The following is a 19384-nucleotide window of genomic DNA, read 5'->3' as shown; positions in this document are numbered from 1 at the left end:
AGGGGACCAGCCTCAGCCATTTGATGCTTTGTGGGCACCATCTGGGCCAGGAGACAACAAAAGGAAAACAACAAGCAGAAGAAAGAAATAGGAGACTTCCCTACTTCCCTGTATCCCGTTTGCAGGGCCTATCTCCAAGCTTTCCGGACCGTCAAGCTCAAGGAGCTTTCCAGAACAGGTATCAACAATTATTTCCCAGGAAAAGAAGTAGTTGGTCCCAATTCCTAAAACTCTCTGGTGTTCTGTTTTAGATAATTTTAAATACCAGAAGGACACATTTCATTCTGCAAGAATCCAGGGCTTCAGTCGTGGGTCGACTGTGGGAAAGACACAACCTCTAAGCCGATGGTTCTCAATCTGTGCACCACAACCTCTTTGGGGAAGTGCCAAATGACCTTTTCACAGGGGTCGCCTAAGACCATCTGCATATCAGATATTTACGTTAGGACTCATAGCAGTAAAAATTACAGTTATGAAGTAGCAAGAAAAATAATGTTATGGTTGGGAGTCAGCACATGAGGAACTGTACAAAGGATTAGGATTAGGAAGGTTGAACACCACCGTTCCAGGCTGTAGCTGCCTGAATCCTGCAAACCTGGCCCTGGGGAGCTAAAGGCAAGTTGGGGCCCCACATTCTCCTTCAGCCAACACAGTTCACTCACGTCCAAAGCCCCGTGGAACTTGACTATCGGCGACTGCCACGTCATGATCTTCCGTCTGTACTGATTACACTTAGGAACAACTTTACAGCTGATGTTCCCCATCTCCATGTAGAAAACTTCAAGGTTCCTATGGAGAGAGGGGGCAGTCGTTTCAGGCTGGGGTTTCAGCCAATCCTGAGGTTCGCAGGGCCACTGCAGTCCAGCCCAGTGCCGCTGGGCATGCAAAATTGAGTTGAGTTAAATTCTACACCTGACACTGGCCAGCTGTCTAACCCGAGAGCTGTGTGACTGAGACCTGATGCTTTTCTCCTAGGTCTCCTTGCCTGAGACAGGGACAGTGACTATCTCATGGGTCTCGTGTGAAGACACAGCACTGGTCAGTGGGGAGGGCCAAACCTGGTATGCTGTGAGTAGCCCAGGAAAAATAAGTGTCATCCTTAGTATACCAGAGATCGGCTCCAGGACCCATGGACACTCTGAGATGTATGAATCCCTCAAGAAAGTGGTATGATATCTGCATTAACACACACACACACACACACACACACACACACACACACACACACACACAGGTCTTTCTGTGTACAGATCATTTTGGTAGTGTTTATGATACATACAGCAAAACTGCTGCATGGTGGTACCCTGTAGGAAATGAAGTCAAAGGGCTGTGCATGCTCAATGCCTAAGCCATGTGTGTGTGCAAGTGTATGCATATGTGTGTGCATGTTTATGCTTGTGTATGTGTGTATATCTATGTATGTGTCTACACGTGTGTTGTTTATGTGTATGCATGTGTATGTGCATACATATCTGTATGTATGCATGTGTGTACGCCTGTGTGACTGTATGGTAACCAGGGACTTGTACACACCAGGCAGGGATGGGTTTGCTTTTTCAGTTCTATCCACAGCAGCATTCTAACGACTACTTGGCTTACTTCTGCCTCTGCTACTATTCATTGCAGGTAGCAAGATGTGAGGAGACAGAGAGGACTTTCTCAAACAAAAGAGAGACAGTCTACACATGGCAAGGACTTGGAAAAACTGAGGGTTGGAAGGAGGTCAATTGAAGACAGAGGGGCCTCCCAACCCTGTACTGCTATGGGGTCACTGAAAGGGTTAAGCGATTAGTGTCAGTAACCCTGTTTGGTGAACAGGCTCAGAGCTAGAGAAACTGTTTGCCATGGGCTCTGGGGAATAGTTCTATCTTCTTGTTGGCCACCCTTCTCCAAAGGGCATTACCAGCCCAATGTGTGAAGGCAACATGCTGCTTCACATAAGAAGATACATCAAGGAGCACGGGTGGGTGACAAGGTATTGATAAACTTACAGACTCATAAAAATGCTTTTAATGAGAGAGAACTTGTGATTGTCTTGTGCAGTTCCTTAAGCAAAATGAGGGGAAATGGGCTAAAGTTAAAGAAGAGAGCCCTAGGCCTGGGGGGGGGGCGCTCTGAAGGTCTGACATCTTCCCCTAGGCCTGGAGGGGGAGGGGGAGATGCTCTAAAGGGCTGACATCTTCCTCATGGCTTTGGAAGACGTTCCCATCATGGGGAAGCAGCCCAGGACTATCGGTGCGGTGCGCGTTTACTGCAGCCCTGGAGGGTATAAAACAAAGCCAGATGGATAACCACAACTCTTTCACTTCTGAGATCAAGCCTACGTTCTGCCAGATGTAGCCACAACCTTGTCCCCCAAATCTTTCTTAATGATAATTTATCTCCACTCGAAACAGAAGTAACATTTCTCCTTTATAGATTCCTGCCCCTTAAGCACTAAGTCCAACATTCCAGAATTCTCTGCCAGACTTCACAAGAGGAACGGGCTCCCTAGTCAAGGCTAGAAGCTGAGTTAAGCAGGACTCCTCGGGAGAGACCCAGCACAGAGGTATTACTCAGTCCTCAGGGCTGACATGTCCATGCTGTGTCTTCTTTTCCAAGGCCACCTGTCACAAAGGCCTTGTGGCTTGAATGAGAAATGTCCTCTAGATATGAGCCCTCCTGTTTTGACTACTTGGTCTCTCACTGCTGTTAGGAAATGTCCTAGTTTTCTTTTGGTTGCTGTGGTAAAGCACTGACTAGACCAGCTTGGGAGAGGAAAGGATTTATTTCATCTTAACACTTTGCAGTCCATTGTGGAGGAAGCCAAGGCAAAAACCTAGAGGCAGAGACAGAAGCAGAATCCAAGGAGGAGCGCTACTTATTGGCTTGTTTTCCAAGGCTTTCTCAGCTAGCTTTCTTATAAGATAGGACCAGTGCCTAGGGGTGGCACTATCCACAGTAGGCATAGCTCTCCCGTATCAATGGTCACTGATTGGAGGCAATACTTCTTCCGTGGTGATTCTAGTTTGGCTCAAGTTTTCCTCAGTCACCAACTTGGTATGGGGATGGCAGAAAAGTGAAAAGGAAAGGGGGAAGCTCAGGGTGGCTCCAGAGACTCAGGTTTCTAACCTGTATACTGTGAAGAGAGTGCAGAATTCCAGGGACTGCAGCTGGTGACCACCCAGAGAGGGGACCTTGTGCCTTCTGAAGGAATGCAGGTAATGCAGCTGGGACCACAGTGCTTGAGGGCTCCCTGGCAAAACACACACAAGCCTACTATTGACAAATTAACCTTGGAGTCTGCTTTTATTTCCGTTCTGATGCAGCTTTGTCTCAGAAGCCCCAGGGAGGGGGCTTTCTGGTGGGTTTGGATGACTAGCTGTAAATCTACAGGGTCTTCCACTCAGCACTCCCTCTGTTGAGTTGGTCTCCAGACTCTATGGTGGCCTGCTCTCACAAAAGTTGGCTAAGCCAGGGGGCCACTGAATTCTAGATTCACACTCCAGGAGGCCACCCCTTCCCACTTGCCTACCTGCATAGTGAAACATCTTCTTTTGGCAATGGTGGGAGAAAACATCCTCTTCCTCCTCCACCTCCTCCACCTCCTCCAGGTTTCCCTCCTCCGTCTGAGTTTGATGTCAATGAGAGGCCCACCCACAGGCCGGCTACAAGGAGGCTCAAGCCAAATGCTGCTGCAACCAGCTTCATTGTCACAGCCCTTGGCGACTAAAAGGAATAACAAAACAAACAAACAAACAAAAACCTGAGGTGATTCTGTGACCCTATGCAGGAGCTCTCCAACCCTCTAAGGCTCTGCTACAGGGATCCTCCTGGTAGCCAGAGCTCTGTCTGAGAGGCACAGCAGTAGGGTGCCAACAGTCTGAGCTCCAGCCATTTGTCTACTACCCAGCTGTATGCACTTTGGGAGGACTTAGACCTGCTCCAAGCTGGACTGTATTTACTGTTCCGGCTGAGGTTCCTCCATAGCAGGACATAACTTTGTTGTCACTCTTCAGGCTGCTAGCTCTGAAGAAGAGTATGAAAAAAAATGCTTGATAAGTAAGTTTAGGGTTCTAGCCTTGGGCTTGAGGGCTGACTCCAGGCTGGAGAGGACTCTGGGTTTAACTGAGGTGTGTGTGTGTGTGTGTGTGTGTGTGTGTGTGTGTGTGTGTGTGCGTGTGTGTTTATCCTTCAACTGTTCTTTTAAAAAAATATTTACTTATTTACACTATATATAAGTACACGGTAGCTAACTTTGGACACACCAGAAGAGGGCATCAGATCTCATTACAGATGGTTGTGAGCCACCATACGATTGCTGGGATTTGAACTCAGGACCTCTGGAAGAACAGTCAGTGCTCTTAACCAGTGAGCCATCTCTCCAGCCCTCAATTACTTTGTTTTATCTCCCACTTTTCTGCTACCTGTGTCCATGGCCTCTGGGCCACCAGAACATCAAGATGGTTGGATAGAGCGCTCCTGCGTGAGAAAGGCTGCTGTGCAGAATGGGGTCCTTACTTAGAGACCAGTTCTAAAATGCCACTTGGGGGACACACCTGGCTATGCCTTGCAGTGTGCTGAGTTCAGCACACTCCCAAAGTAACAGCATCTGAAGAAATGGACAGGTGAGCATTGAAGGTGAGCAGGAAGCATCTGTCCAAATCTGAGCAGGAAACAAAGGCTCCTAGGCTGAAACATGGCTCATCCTCAAAGTAGCCCTTCAGTGGGGCTTGCAACTCTGATTGGAGTCCACAACAGAGACTGGAGAGGTGTGAGACACTCTGTTGATTCAGGGACTGGGGACTTTGACTCCCACTTTATGCTCTAGTAACTGACAAGCTGATAGGGAGGACTTTTCCTCACTGAGCTATATGGTGCCCCCTCTCTAGAACATGTCAATAGCCCCTGACACCCTTAGCCCTCACTTAGGAAAATAAGATGAGAGGGTATGGGGCCTGATTCTGAGTGGAACTCTTTCCTGCTTCTGCTTCCAGGACCCCAAACTCTAACAGGGAAGCCCTTGTTATGCTTCTACCAACTAAATGAATCCTTAAGTCTCACACTCTGAAGCATGACAAGCACACCTGACTCTCTGCCCTAAGAACTGACTGTCAACACCACCTTAAGTAGGAAAGGAAATGTCAAGCATTGAAAAAGAAGGGGGTCTTACACTAAGTGCTCATGGGGTAAGCTAACCATTCCTTAGATGCATCAATCCACCCACCCCTCAACTATCTATCTATCTATCTATCTATCTATCTATCTATCTATCTATCTACCATCCATGCACCCACCCACCCATTCAACCTTCTATCTGTCTATCTATCTTCCATTCATCCATCTACACACCTATTCCACTATCTATCTTTATCTCTCCATTCACACATGCATTCATTCACCCATTTATCCATCCATCCATCCATCCATCCATCCATCCATCCATCCCTCTATCTAGTTACATGCCAGGTTATGGGCCAATTGTTGTGCCTGTTCTCACAAAGCTTATAGGTCATCCAGAGCCAGAGGATGGTATTGCCTGGGGAAGATGGCAGCTGAATTCCTGGTACCCTTCTCAAAGTGGAGAGGGCAGAATAAACTTTACTTTCTTTAACCATCAGGAGATAGCCCACAAGACGGTCATCTAACCCAAGCCTCAATGGAGAAAAGACACAACAGGGACTTTGGACCCACAGATACCCGGGACAAAAATGACAGATTGAAATACAGCTCAGAAGGAGCATCTGGGAGTGAGCTGCTTTGGAAATGAAGATATTCAAAAGAATCTGTGTATAGCAGAATTAAGAAATCCACATCCAGGTCCATATGTGACATCTGCTTTCTTGTAGTCTTATCCCTAGGCTCAGATCAAATCTCAAGCCCAGGCAAGAATGACAGCCTGGAGATGGTGGAGAGTTGGCAATTTGGGTGAGTCAGGCACTTTGATCATTCAATTTTTATGTCAAATAGAAACTGGGCATCATCACTCACTCCTAAGATAAACCGAAGGAGACCTAGCCTGAGACATGTATTTGAACAACTGAAAAAACGAAGACAAGAGAAACTCTTGAAAGAAGCAGGAAAAGATGTGACTTGTTCCATATAGAAACCTCAATAACCATTGCCAGTCGACTCCTCGAGAGGAATCTAGGAGGCCAGTCAGAAATGTTATCGTGTTTTTGCAGTACTAAAACAAGCAACAAACGAACAAACCAACAGTCAACCAAGAACTCGATAATCCAGTAAGTCTACCCTCCAAATGGGATAGAAAAATCAGCCATGTAGCTAGGAAAACAGATGAGGAGGGAATTCTTTATCAGCAGAGTTATATGGCAAGAGATGTGAACCAAATGTTCAGGTAGAAATAAAAACAAGGTAAATTAGATGAAAAATAGATATGAAGTTACCCATCAGAGACAAAAGTAAACAAAAATAAAGGTTTGTTATTTCCATGTTAATGTGTAACTTCCCTTTTAAAGACAAGCTTTAGGGGTTGGGGATTTAGCTCAGTGGTAGAGCACTTGCCTAGCAAGCACAAGGCCCTGGGTTCAGTCCCCAGCTCAGAAAAAAAGAAAAGAAAAAAAAAGACAAGCTTTAAAGACAATAGATATGAGGAATCATAAATATTTACCAGCAGGTAAACAGCAACACATCAGCAACATAAAAAAATGGAAGACAACACAGAGCTCTATAGAAACATGTTTTTATAAATAATCTAAGTTATACCACATCTATTCAAGTTGGATTATGATAGCTTTTAAAAGTCTTATGTCATCCACATGACAACCACAAAGTCAGTCTGTACATTATACCCAAAAGGAGATTAGAAGTTGATCAAATGTTTCACCTCCAAAAAAACTCAATTAGTCACAGGGAAGAGTGGAAATGGGGTAGGGGAAGCTAAAAACAAATTTTTAAAAATGGTCAAGCAAGTCATCAACTATCAGTAACTACTTTAAATTTAAATTGCCCAAGCGTCCCAGTCAAAACTTGCAGGAAAAAGTTACAGATTGGCAGGTTAAAGAGAACACAATTTTACTCTAGTGTGATAATATACACCTCGAAAGAGGCAGGACGGTCTTTGTGAGTTCAAAGCCATCCTGGTCTACATAGCATGTGTCCAGGCCAACCAGAGATACACAGTGAGATCATGTCTCAAAACAAACAACTTCCACCACCACCCATGGGCCTGGAGAGAGGGCTCAGTGGTTAAGAGTGCATGCTGCTTTTGCAGAAGACAGGGGTTTTGGGTCTTGGTAACCACATGTGGCAGCTAACAATTGACTGCAACTCTAGTTACAGATGTTCCAGCACCCTCTTTAGATCTCCACAAGCACTGCCTGCATGTTGTGTGCATACACTCAGGTAAAATAGCCATACACATAAAGAGTCAATTCCCCAAGAAGGTTGATATCATCAGGCTATGTATGCTTGGGTGTTAGAAGCTCTGTTTCTTGTGACTGTGTTGAAAACTAGAAAATGCAGAACCTGGGCTCAAGAGTTGACTCAGTGGTTAAGGACACTCATTGTTTCCAAAGACCTAGTTTTGATCTCCAGCACCCACATGGAAACTCATCACCTCCTCAGACACCAAGAATATATGTGGTGCACAGAGGCAGACAAGTCTAAAACTGAAGAGAGGGGGGAGGGGAAGAGGGAGAGAGAGAGAGAGGGAGAGAGAGAGAGCGAGAGAGCGCCACAGTCTAGCATGGCGGTACTTGTCCATAATTTCAGTACTTGGTGGAAATTGAGGCAGGAAGATCACTGGGACTACAACAATGAGTTCTAGACCTGCCTAGGTTACATATAGAGACCCTTTTTCAATAAACATTGAAACAACAAGAAAATCAAAACAAAACAAACAAAAAACACCAAGGAAATCAAAGATGGAAGAGACTATTAAGAAGTGCTTTAGTGACTAAGGGTCCAAGGGAAGGAGCTAGTGGTCCCTATTATAAACGGTGACTCTCTGGCTTCTTGCTTTAGGTGATCTCTATGTCTTGCACTGGATCGACCATTTTGGTGCCACGTGATGCAGCCAGGGGGTTGTTGGTACCATGCTCTTGTACCAACAAAATTATAAGCTAAATAAACCCCCATTTCTTTATAAAATAACTACCCTTGAGTATTTTCTGTTAGCCACAAACAAAAACACACTAATATAAACACATAACAATTGTAGATATATATCCAGTAAGCATCAACAATCTGAACTATGTGAAGTTTGCAAACACTGGCAGACTTAAATAGAGAAATGGGTAACTTGGAAACAGTTGAAGAACTCAATAGTATACTTTAGCTTTTTTAAATTTTATGTATTTATTCAGGGGGGTGTGCACAGACCATGGCATACATGTGGAGGTTTTGTTTTTTTTAAAGATTTATTTATTTGTTTTATGTAAGTACACTGTACACTGTCATGGTCTTAATGACACACCAGAAAAGGGTGTCGGATCCCATTACAGATGGTTGTGAGCCACCAAGTGGTTTCTGGGAATTGAACTCAGGACCTCTGGGAGAGCAGCCAGTGCTCTTAACCACTGAGCCATCTCTCCAGCCCCACATGTGGTGGTTAAAAGACAATTTATGGGAGTTATTTCCTTTTACCTCCCAGGTCCTGGGAATTAAACCCTGATCGTTAGGCTTGGCTCCGCAGTAAGTGTCTTTACCTATTGGGCCATTCCGGTAAAGACATAGAGGATCTGAACAATACTATAAACCTATGGAATGAATCAAGATAAACCTAACAGCCCACTCAATGAAATGATAATGACCGTGTTCCAAAATTAAACACAGGGAACATTTTCCTATGTACTGTGTTAGGACACAACAGCAAGTCTCAATGGATATAAATTGTGGGACTCATACAGCCTGTGTTTTGGATTCTGTGGAGTGAGACTAGAAAATAACATGATCAAACTTGGAGACCTCCGTACTCTCCTGAAAGGGCTTAGTGGGTAAAGGTGCTTGGTGCAAGCCTGAAGAAGAAATACTGGAAACATCCCAAACAGGTTGAAATGAAATAGCATACATTTTTGGCAATGCTGGGAATCAAACCCAGGGTCTCACACATGCTAGGGAAGTCATCTATCACCAAAGGATATCCCTAGTCCATCAACAGCACATCATTAAACCGACAAAGAGATTATTAGAGAACTCAGAGGATAACCAGAGAGAAATGAAGTTAAAACACAATATACCAAAGTAGATGGGATATAGAGAAAGCTGGAAGTGATCTCAGATCACTGAAAACAGGAACATTAAGATAATGAATGTGGGGCTGGAGAAATGGCTCAGAGGTTAGGAGCACTGACTGCTCTTCCAGAGGTCCTGAGTTCAATTCCCAGCAACCACATGGGGGCTCACGACCATCTATGAGAGCTGGTGCCCTCTTCTGACCTGCAGGTGTACATAATAAAAATATCTTTAAAAAAAAAAGATAATGAATGTGATGTTGTGGTGCCTTTAATCCCAAAACAGGCAGAGCAAGCAGAGGTAGGTGAATCTCTGAGTTCAAGGCCAGCCTGTTCTACAAAGAAACCCTGTATTGAAAAAGAAAGAGAGGTGGGGAAGGGGGAGGGAGGGAGGAAAGGAAGTGGGAGGGGAAAGAAAAGGGAAACAAAGAAAAGAAAACAGTGAAGGAACTGGAAAGAGAGCACCATAGTTAGAAAAACATACTGATCTTCCAAAATTTTGGGCAACTCACAACCACCTGTAATTCTAGCTCCAGGATATTTGGTGCATGTACAATACTCACATAAATGTTTGGTACATACTCACATAAATGTTGTTTTAAAGCAGGAAATGCTTACATCAAAAAAGAAACTGAGGGTTGCATGTGTGTGTGCATGCCTTTAATCCCAGTATACAGGAGGCAGAGACAAAAAAAATCTCTGTGAGTTCAAGGTTAGACAGTCAACATAGAGAGTTCAAGCCACAATACATGCATTGTGGTCTAATGATATCCAATAAAGATACTAAGAACACAAAACAGAAACCACCATGTCAACACATGGGGATTGCTAGCTATAACGCCAGATAACCCCATGCCAAAGAACATACCATACATAAAAATGGAGTCACAGTGAGTCACAACTTTAAATCTTAGAACAACTATAGAACCCAGAAGAAAACACGGGAGGAAACTGTCATAGGATTGCAAGGACTTAGCAATGACATAACATTTTTTTTTATGCCAAAAAGCACAAGGACCGGAAGCAAAAGAGACAAGCCAGATGTCAACAAAATTGGACCTCACTTTCTTCTTCTAAGGACAGACTCAATCTGTGAGTCCCCATATTTCCAAGGGTGGGAAGAGACAGGGTTATTTTTGTTGTTGTTGTTTTGTTTGTTTTGTTTTGTTTTCCTGTTTCACGGAAGGAATGAGGAGGCCACAAAAGAAGGAAATGTGGACCTGGAGAAATGGCCCAGGAGTTAGGAGTGCTTGCTACTCTTGCAGAGGATGGACATTTGGTTCCCAGGACCCACAACTGCCTATGATGCCAGCTAGGGGTTACAACGCCTCTTCTGACCTCTATGGATGCCTACACACACATGATATATACAGGCATACACATAAATTAAAATGAAAATATTCTAAGGAAGGAAGCATGCTAAGAGACTGTCAGAATGAGCCTTGCTAAGGTCACTTGTGCTCTTTGCCTAGCCCAGAGCCCCAGCAATTGGAAACATTCCAGTGCTCTCTACAGAGACGATTAGAGAAGTGTTTATGCTCAGAGACAAGCACTTAGAAATGCTACAAATGATGTATTCAAATCACATGATGATGGAGGGTTTAGAAAATGTTATCCTTGACACTAATTTCTGTCAGCTCTCTAGGCCAAGTTTCTGCATCTCAGTCTCTCTGCTTTTTAAACTCTGGCTTGTGGAAAGTCCCTATGTCACACCAGGAGCCAAAAGTGCATCTTCACTTACCCGGCCTAAGGCATTATATATTGGATTGCCTCCGCCCTCTCCTGGGGGATCTTGATCCGTTTTGAAGCTGACAGAGGTCCCTTCAGGGTACCCTCACTGTATTTGTCTAATGGGATGAAGATTAACCGGTATTGAAGACCTATAATTCTTAGAGAATGTTTGCAGAGGGAGCACAGGACAGGGGAAGCAGTTGGCTGTTGGGGAGGCAGTTGGAGAAAGTTCCAGAGAAGTTCCAAAGACGTGCTTTTAGTTTCGATGGGAGAGGATAGGAAAAGAAGTGTGGGAGAGGTTGCTGTCCTCCAAAGGATTCCAAGGTGGAGAGCGGGAACTTCAGGAGCAGCTCTTTCTCCCTTCCTCTTATATTTCAAGGGACACTATAGATGCAGGAGGAGAGAGCTGCAGATGGATGCAGAAAGTCAAAGAGCTGGATCCAGCATTTAGAGACAGATGAACAGGATCCGAGTAAGCGCAAACTGCAGGAAGGTTCAGACAGAAAGCTTCCTTGGAGCCTTTTGCCTCCCCAACCTGTGTGGCCTACAGAAATTTGAACAAAGGATTCGATTCCTGTCTCCACGGGTACAATTGTCCTAAAAATCTGCAAGCTCAAGACAAAACTATAGGTCTTAATAACCACACCTGGATTTACAAATTTAATTCCTTCTACAGAATTCCTTCCAAGAAAAGAAAGGAACCTAATGAATTTGAGAGCAGAGACACTGCAATCTCAATTGCTAGGTAAATGAAGGCAAGAAAGACTTGCAAGATCAAGGCCAGGCTGAGCTACAGAGGGGGTTCAAATTTAGTCCCAGCAACTTAGTGAGATCTTATATCAAAATCAAGCACAAAAAGGTAATTCCAGCACTTGGGAAGCAGAAGCAGGAGGATGTCGGTGAGTATAAGGCCAGCCTGGCCTATAGACGGAGTTACAGGACAGCCAGAGCTGTCATACAGAGAAGCCCTGTCCCAGAAAACAACTAAAACCTAAGTAATGCATCTCATTGGTAGAGTACTTGCTTCGTGTACATAAAACCCTGGGTTTGATCATACCATGGAAGGGTGGGTGTGGAAATCACATCTCTCAGGAGGCAGAGACAAGAGGGTCAAGAAGTTCAAGGTCATCTTCCACTGTATTCAAGGCCAGTCTGAGATACATGAAATATTATTTCAAAATAATATTATAAGGGGTGGGGCTGGGGGCGCTTGGGGTATGGTTCAATTATAAAGCACTTGCTTAATATACCCAATGCCCTACTTTTTAACCCCCTGTACTGGAAAGGAGAGAACAAGGAAAAAGAGAAAGGAAGAGGAGGAGGAAGAAAGAAAGGGAGGAGAAGAGGGAGGATGGGAGGGAGGGAGAAGTCACTGGAAACTCATGTACTAGCTGTTAGTTCATTTTCACCCCTAGCTATCCCTGTAATGGCGATCATACTCCTGGAGAATTCTGCCACACTCCCGGAGGGCAAGACTCAGGCATGGTTAGATGCTTCTTAGGAGAATCTGATGAGCTAAGCTGCCAGCTCCAAGTTGCTATGTTAAGCCTAGGTGAGCAGCAGGCATTTACTTCAGAGGTGCTGAAGGTAGGAAGATTCTGATTCTGCTGCTGCCCGGCTCAAAGCTTAGAATGCTTTACTCAAAATGAAAGAAGACAAAGGGGTAGAGTGTTGGCCTAGGATAGGCAAGTCCCTGGGTTTGATTCCTACTACTGCAAACATAACAAAGCAAAGACAGCAGCTCATGAGGTGCCAGCGAGTGCCAGTTCAGTAAGGGCATCCCTTCCAGATAGTCCCTGCTGCCATCAGGAGTCCTTAGAGCCGGTGATCTACAAAGGAGCCACGAGGTCTTCACAGTTACTGGCAACCTCCATCATGTTTTAGAAGTACCTCGGGAGGAAGCTTCAGGGCAGACATTTCTAACTGCCCCTGCAGTTTCCTGAACCTGTCCTGCAGGAAGGAAAGAAGAGATAAACAGACTTCCCATCTCTGCTCTCTGCTGTCTGCCTCCAGGTATCCTGCTCCACTGGATGACTGCACCACTGAGCCCATTCCAAAGACAGCGATAGTTCATGCTCCAATCTCCTGAGAGGATGTCTAACTTGCACTTCTCTATTCAATCCAGCCCTGTGTCCTAGGCCCCTGGTTTGCAGCTGAAAGCTTGGCATTCTTACCAAAGGGTACACAATCAGTGAATGGAAGAGCTGGATCCCAACCCAGATTCTTCTGTGTTCAAAGCCTGTGTGTTACCTACTCTTCCCCCTGGCTAAACTATCCTTGGCCACCTGTATTCTCTGTCTTCTCCCCAAAGGGCTGTGAACACAAATGTCCCTTCCTTGCAACAAGCCACCAATGTGGTTCACAGCTCCTCCAAACTGCAATGGCCACAGATCATGTGGGGGTCCTGTTTCTTGGATGCTCCCCCTGTGTCTTACCCTACTTACCCACTCACTCAACAGACAGTTTCTGGATCCTCTCCAGGCTGGATGCTGCCAGCCTCTGGTGCTTGGATATCTTGCTGTTACATCAGCATGGAATTAGAAAGGGGGACAAAATGGTCTGTCTCAGCCAGGTATGGAATGATGGCTTAGCTGTTTTCTTCTGAGGAAGGTGAGTGAACAACTCGTCAAATGCTAAACATCTTCGAGTCCACCGGATGTGCAAAGTAGCAATCTCAGCTTTCCATTCTATTGCCAGGCTGCACAAAGCAGCAGGCAGTTTAATGGGAAAGACAAGCATTTACTAAACCTACCATAAAATGTCAGATACTGTGTCGAGAAGGAACGAAAACTAAATAGCAGAGAACAAGTCCTAAGTTAAAGTGCTGTCACAGGTCAGGGCTAGGCTTAGGGCCATGGTCTCATGGGACTAGAATTGTGCATTGCATAGTGCCTCAGTGAGTCTTAGGGGCTGTGTTCTGTAAGTCATCTGTTCTTTGACAAAGACTAGAACACATTAACCCCAAGCCCTCATATCTGATCATGTGATTGCTGTACCGAGCAAGGTCAAGGATGGAACACAGTCAAGTCATTAAAGGCAAAATGGCCACCTCACAGCAAGTGTAACCTGTTGAGTGGGAGAGGCCCTAGCCCCTTGTCAGGTTATCCACAAATACCAGCCAAAAAAGCAAAGATCAGGCCAGGGGTAAGGCTGGGGTCTTGATCTTCACTTTGAGATCTCAGAGGAAAACTGAGCATGCCTTCTCACAATCCTTCTCTTGGTATGCCTACTCAGAGAGTGGGCTTGTCAGAGGATGCCTGCTAGGGATGAGTCAGATCTTTGTGCAGTTTATTCTGTCTTCCTTCAGAGGCAACCTTACCTGCGTAATAATTTCCCAAACAGTCCCAAGGCACGCAGGGGAAGTTAGAAGAGACTTGCCATCCTTTGCAGCTTCAGAGGAGAGAGGGATGGAGTGACCTGGAGGCAGATTTCTAATAGAAGAGTAACAATCATTGATGGGATGGGAAGTCTTCTGTTGGGCTCTGTGTGGATTCACAGGGTACCCTTTAGCAAAATATCCACACAGGTCACTGCAGAAAGGATTCTACTCTCAAATAAAGGGTGGATTTGGGGTTCTGGATTTTTAGCCTATGCTCTGTGGAGGAGCTTCAAGAATCTTTGTGTGGGGAGGGAAAGCCAAGTGGCTGGAGCACGGTTCTGTTTTCTGCATTAGGGTTCTATATTAGTTGGTTTTCATGTCACCATGATTGATAACCTGACAGAAATAAATTATGGGAAATAAGATTTATTTTGGTTCAGGGTTTCAGAAAGTACTAGTCCATCATAGTGAGAAAGACCTGGCAGAGTTACTCAAGTCTGTTGGACCAAAGGCTTAGCAAAAGCAGAAAGAGCTACAATGAAGAATCCAACAAGCTTCAGAGGCTTACCCCTAATGACCCACTTCTGCCAAGCTAGGCCATATCTCCAAAAGACTCCACAGCTTCTTAAAATAGCACAGCAAGTTGAGGAATACACATTCAAAACATGAGTCTATAAAGGACATTTCAGATCCAAATCATAACAGCTTCATTAATAATGATGGGACTGGTAAGGTTTTATGACCAGCCCAATGGGTGGACCAAACAATGAGCAAACTGATAGAAGATCAATATTGAAATCAGTGTACAAAAGGTAACATCCATGGCTTCTTCCATGGTGGATGCCATGACTGGTTTTATGTCAACTTAACACAAGCTAGAGTCATCTGAAAGAAAGCCTTCCATAAGATCCAGCTGTAAGGCATAATTAGTGATTGATGGGGGGAGGGCCCAGCTCATTGTGGGTAGAGCCATCCCTAGGTTCTATAAGGAAGCAGGCTGAGTAAGCCATGGGGCAGCACAGTAAGCAGCATCCCTCCATGGCCTCTGCATCAGCTCCTGTTTCCACGTTCCTACTCTGAGTTCCTGTCCTGACTTCCTTTGATAATGAACAGTGATATCAAGGGTAAGGCAGATTAAACCCTTTCTTCCCTAAGTTGTTTTGGTCATGGTGTTTTATCACATCGATAGTAACCCTAACTAGGACAATGAAAGAGGCATCTTCAAATAAACTTCTACCAAACAGAATTTTGTCCTGTGCCTAGGAAACTGATGCTTTGTGACAACTAAGGTTCTTCGTCCAGGCTCCAGGACAAGTTACCCTCTATGTCTCATCAAAACACCGTCAACCTCTTTGTCCCTCCTCTTCACCCTTGGTGACGTCCAGATTCACCGTCCTTTCTACTCTGATCTTGGCATTTATAGATAAATCTAGCACCACGGGTCTGAGATACAGCACACTCCGGCTTCTGGTGTCTCACTGCTTCCTCTTCTGAGTGGTTTCTCACCATTCTGCCTTGCTGTCCACTCCTCAGGGCTCAGCCTAGCACCATCTTCCAGAAGTGCTCCCTTCAGCAACTGGTCATGCAAGCTTCTTAATAACTTCCTTCTGGCTCTCCCATTCAGTCACTTCTTCACTCTACAACTATGTCTCAATCACATTCTTTCCTATTTACAAACTTTTACAGCCTCTCCCCTTCTTCAGCAAATCTCCCCCTACTCAAATTCCTATTTTGCAGAGAAGAATAGGAGTTATCAACAGCTTCCAGAATTGCCCCACCTTCCAACATAAAAAAGTCATCCTTCCAGGACTCTAAAGTCTTTCCTCTCTTCCTGCCTTCCGGCCTCTGCCTCCTGCCAATCGTTTATTTCTTTCCCTACTCTGCATTTTTGATTCCCCTCTCCATTTTATGTTAGAAGCACTTTCTAAGAATGTCTTCAAAAGTAGTCCAGAGTGGATGTTGAGATCCATTAACTGGCGCCCCCTTCTGGACAGAAATATATACTCCCTGTTCCCACCTTGCTGCTGACAGCACAGAGCTTAGTCCCCTGTAACTACCAAGGAGAGCTAGCTGTCTGGGCCACACTAAGATCCATTTTAAGGACAGGCCTCATTCAATGACTGATAAGGAAGCTTCGGGTTTATTTTATTAAGATTAGTTAGTCACATAGACACAACGGTGATTGTCCTAGCAGGAGAGTTTGACGTCCCTACATTAATGAAAGTGCCTCTGAAGCTGAGCACTGGCTTCACATGCATGGAGCCCTGGGATCAAATCGCAGCACACTCAAAAAGAAGAGTATCCCAAGGGCCTAAGGTACACTACAGGGTCACTTGATAAACCACGGTCACCTGGGAAACCAAATGGGGAGGAGGGAAATGTGACCAAGAACCTTTATTGAACTTCTACTGAAAATATTAATAAAGCGAAACAATGTCCATTGGCTCTATTTGACTAGTTTTGATAGCTTTAGGGTGTTCCTCTGCCCAGGTGTCAGAGCCTGCCCTACCCCAATTAGAGCACGATTAGGTAATAGCAGGTAAGCCCAAATGAAATGAATGAAAAGCATAGGGTTTGAATTGTTGTAAATGTAAAAGCTGTACTTATGGGCTGGAGAGATGGCTCAGCGGTTAAGAGCACTGACTGCTCTGCCAGAGGTCCTGAGTTCAATTCCCAGCAACCACATGTTGACTCAGAGCCATCTGTAATGGGATCTGATGCCCCCTTCCAGCATGTAGGTGTACAAGCAGATAGAGCACTCATACACTAAATAATCTTTTTTTAATGCTGTGTTGTGGGGAGTAGGGGTGTCATTTTTCAGCTCTAAGAAAGATCAACCTGGAGGATTAGCCAGTCTCTCAAGGGTCAGCAACCCCACTCCATATCAAGGCATCAGAGACAGATATTAGAAAGATTTGATATGTAGGTGGAGCAGGACCCTCCCTTCTCATACTCCTGATGGATGACTGAAGGCCCATCCCAGATCTGCAGCTCCAGCTAGCTCTGCAAAGGACTTTTATCTCTACATCACGGGCCCACTGCCCCAGCGGCTCCATCCATGCTGCTTCCCCCGACTCAGCTCTCCCTAAGATCCGCCCTACCTGCAGCACTCTGTCTTAGCATCTGTTTCCTGAGGAACCAATATAGATACTCTCTACACCCCCACAACCCCACTAACCACTGCTCCCCACCTCTCCTTCCCCACTACAGCCAACATCTTAGAGGAAGAGCCCCTGCTCCTGGACTTCTGTGTTCCGGTTGCCTCCCACTCCTCCAGTGTCAAGGCTAACACTTGCATGTTGACACCTCAACTCAGAAGACATGCTTCACCGCCCACATGCTGGACTCTGTGCGGACGGACACCTGGGCACTCCAGTCTCTGGTTGTTACTCTACCTTCCACCTCCTCACTGATCCTTTTCCTCTCTTGTGCAGATAGCTTGGCTCATCTTTTAAACATCACTGCCCCTTGAGTTCCTCTCTTTAAATTCTTGTCCTCTTACATTCTGCCACGACAACCTGGGCCTTGCCATTGCTTCAGCAAACCCTTACAGCCATGACTTCCCCCATCCGTGTTGGAACTCTTGCCCTGCTCAGCTAACTGTGGCTTGGACAGTCCCATTTGAATATTCCTCAGGTATCTCATGCTTGAACTTGAGTAGAACAAGCAGAATGGTCTCCTGTAAGTTTTCTCGTCCCTTCTCCTTGGTCTTAGTGTCCATCCACCCATTGCCCTGATCTCAGACTTGGAGTATTAGCTACCATGGCCCAGCTCCTTCCCCTGCTCAGATCAGTCAAATGCTGGTCTTTTTGAGACTCTTATCTGAATGTTATGGCTGACTTACCCACTAGGTACAGTGAGGAAGGCTCATAGTTCATACAGGGATCTGTACAACTGTTTCTATTAGAAGAAAATAAGAAGAAAAGGAACATGATCCATTCTAGAGTATATTTATCTCTGTGACAAGTGTAGACATCAAATGTAAGTTTTAATTGTGTGTGTATGTGTGTGTGCATGCACGTGCATGTGAATGTGTGTGTGCAGATGTGCATGTGTGTAAATATATATAGAAGTCAAAGGACAACCTTGGTGTCCTTTCTCAGGACTCATCAATCTTATCTTTCAGACAGTGTCCCTCTCTGGTCCTGGTCTCACCAATTGGGCAGTCTGACTGGCGACCAAGCCCCAGGAATCTACCTGTCTCCACCTTCGGATTGCAAGTGAATACCATGGGTTTTCACAGACTCAGGTCTTCAGGCTTGCAAGGCAAGCACTTTATCAACTAAGCTACCCTCCAAGCCTCTCAACTCATTATGTAGACCAGGGTGCCACTGAGTTCACAGAGGTCCATCGCCTTTGACTCTCAAGTGGTGGGATTAATGGGTGTGCACCACTGCTTCTGGCCAGTTTTAATTTTTGCTAATGGAGGAAGGAGTCCACTAACATCATCATGTTAGCTCACAAACATTTCCCCCCCAGGCACTCCTCCTTTGCCCTGTTTCACACTGTGGTGGTCTGAATGAAAATGGCCCCCATAGATTTATAGGAAGTATTTTTATTATAGGTGTGGCTTTGTTAGAGGAGGTGTGTCACTGGGGGGGCAGGGCTTTGAGGTTTCAGAAACTCAAGCTGAGCCTAGTAGCTCACTTTCTCTTCCTGCTATCTACAAATCCAGATATAGACCTCTCAGCTACCTCTCCAGCACCATGTCTGCCTGCCTGTTGTCATGCTTCCCACCATGACAATAATGGACTAAACCTCTGAACTGTAAGCTAGCCCTAATTGAATGTTTTCCTTTATAAGAGTTGCTGTGGTCAGGTGTCTCTTCATAGCAATAGAAACCCTACCATTTTGTCCTGTAACCAGATATCATTCCAAGCCACTTATGCCATGGGCCTCAGCAGCTCCCAAACCTAGAACCTCCATCACTGGGCCCATACCCAGACAGAGACCAGGACTCACTCTTCTACACACACACAGTTTCTGACACAACAGATCTGAGGTAAGGCCAGAGATTTGCTTTGCCACCCAGGCTTTGAGAACCCTCTGCCTCAGCTGTCACGTTGGAAAGCATTCTGCCATGCAGAGTTCTTTGTGGCTGTGGGGCATTTAATCACCCTCATCCTGCCTTTCAGAATCCATCTGCAATGGCTATAGTTTT

At 45.3% G+C, this 19384-nt stretch overlaps 1 protein-coding gene and 1 long non-coding RNA gene across 3 annotated transcripts in view; one reads left to right on the top strand and one right to left on the bottom strand.

The window, feature by feature from the left end:
• Positions 1–11172, bottom strand: part of Pebp4 (phosphatidylethanolamine binding protein 4) — a 212348-nt gene extending 201176 nt beyond the window's left edge. The window contains exons 1-3 of one of the 2 annotated variants that reach the window (XM_087586610.1): positions 10915–11172; positions 3515–3708; positions 663–789 (exon numbers count right to left, since the gene is read on the bottom strand). In XM_087586610.1, coding sequence (XP_087442736.1) covers positions 663–789; positions 3515–3690 — 303 coding nt within the window. In that variant the 5' untranslated portion in view covers positions 3691–3708; positions 10915–11172. The remainder of the gene's footprint in view (positions 1–662; positions 790–3514; positions 3709–10914) is intronic. The other variant, NM_001447136.1, reaches the window with a different exon arrangement.
• Positions 11155–19384, top strand: part of LOC103693695 (uncharacterized) — a 29995-nt gene continuing 21765 nt past the window's right edge. Inside the window, exon 1 of the long non-coding RNA XR_015638906.1 lies at positions 11155–11649. This is a non-coding gene — a long non-coding RNA (uncharacterized LOC103693695). The remainder of the gene's footprint in view (positions 11650–19384) is intronic.

Source organism: Rattus norvegicus, chromosome 15, assembly GCF_021556685.1.
Source record: "Rattus norvegicus strain SHRSP/BbbUtx chromosome 15, alternate assembly SHRSP_T2T, whole genome shotgun sequence".
NCBI classification, from domain to species: domain Eukaryota; kingdom Metazoa; phylum Chordata; class Mammalia; order Rodentia; family Muridae; genus Rattus; species Rattus norvegicus.
The sequence above is the reverse complement of the archived record's forward strand: the minus strand, read 5'-3'. Positions and strand labels throughout refer to the sequence as shown.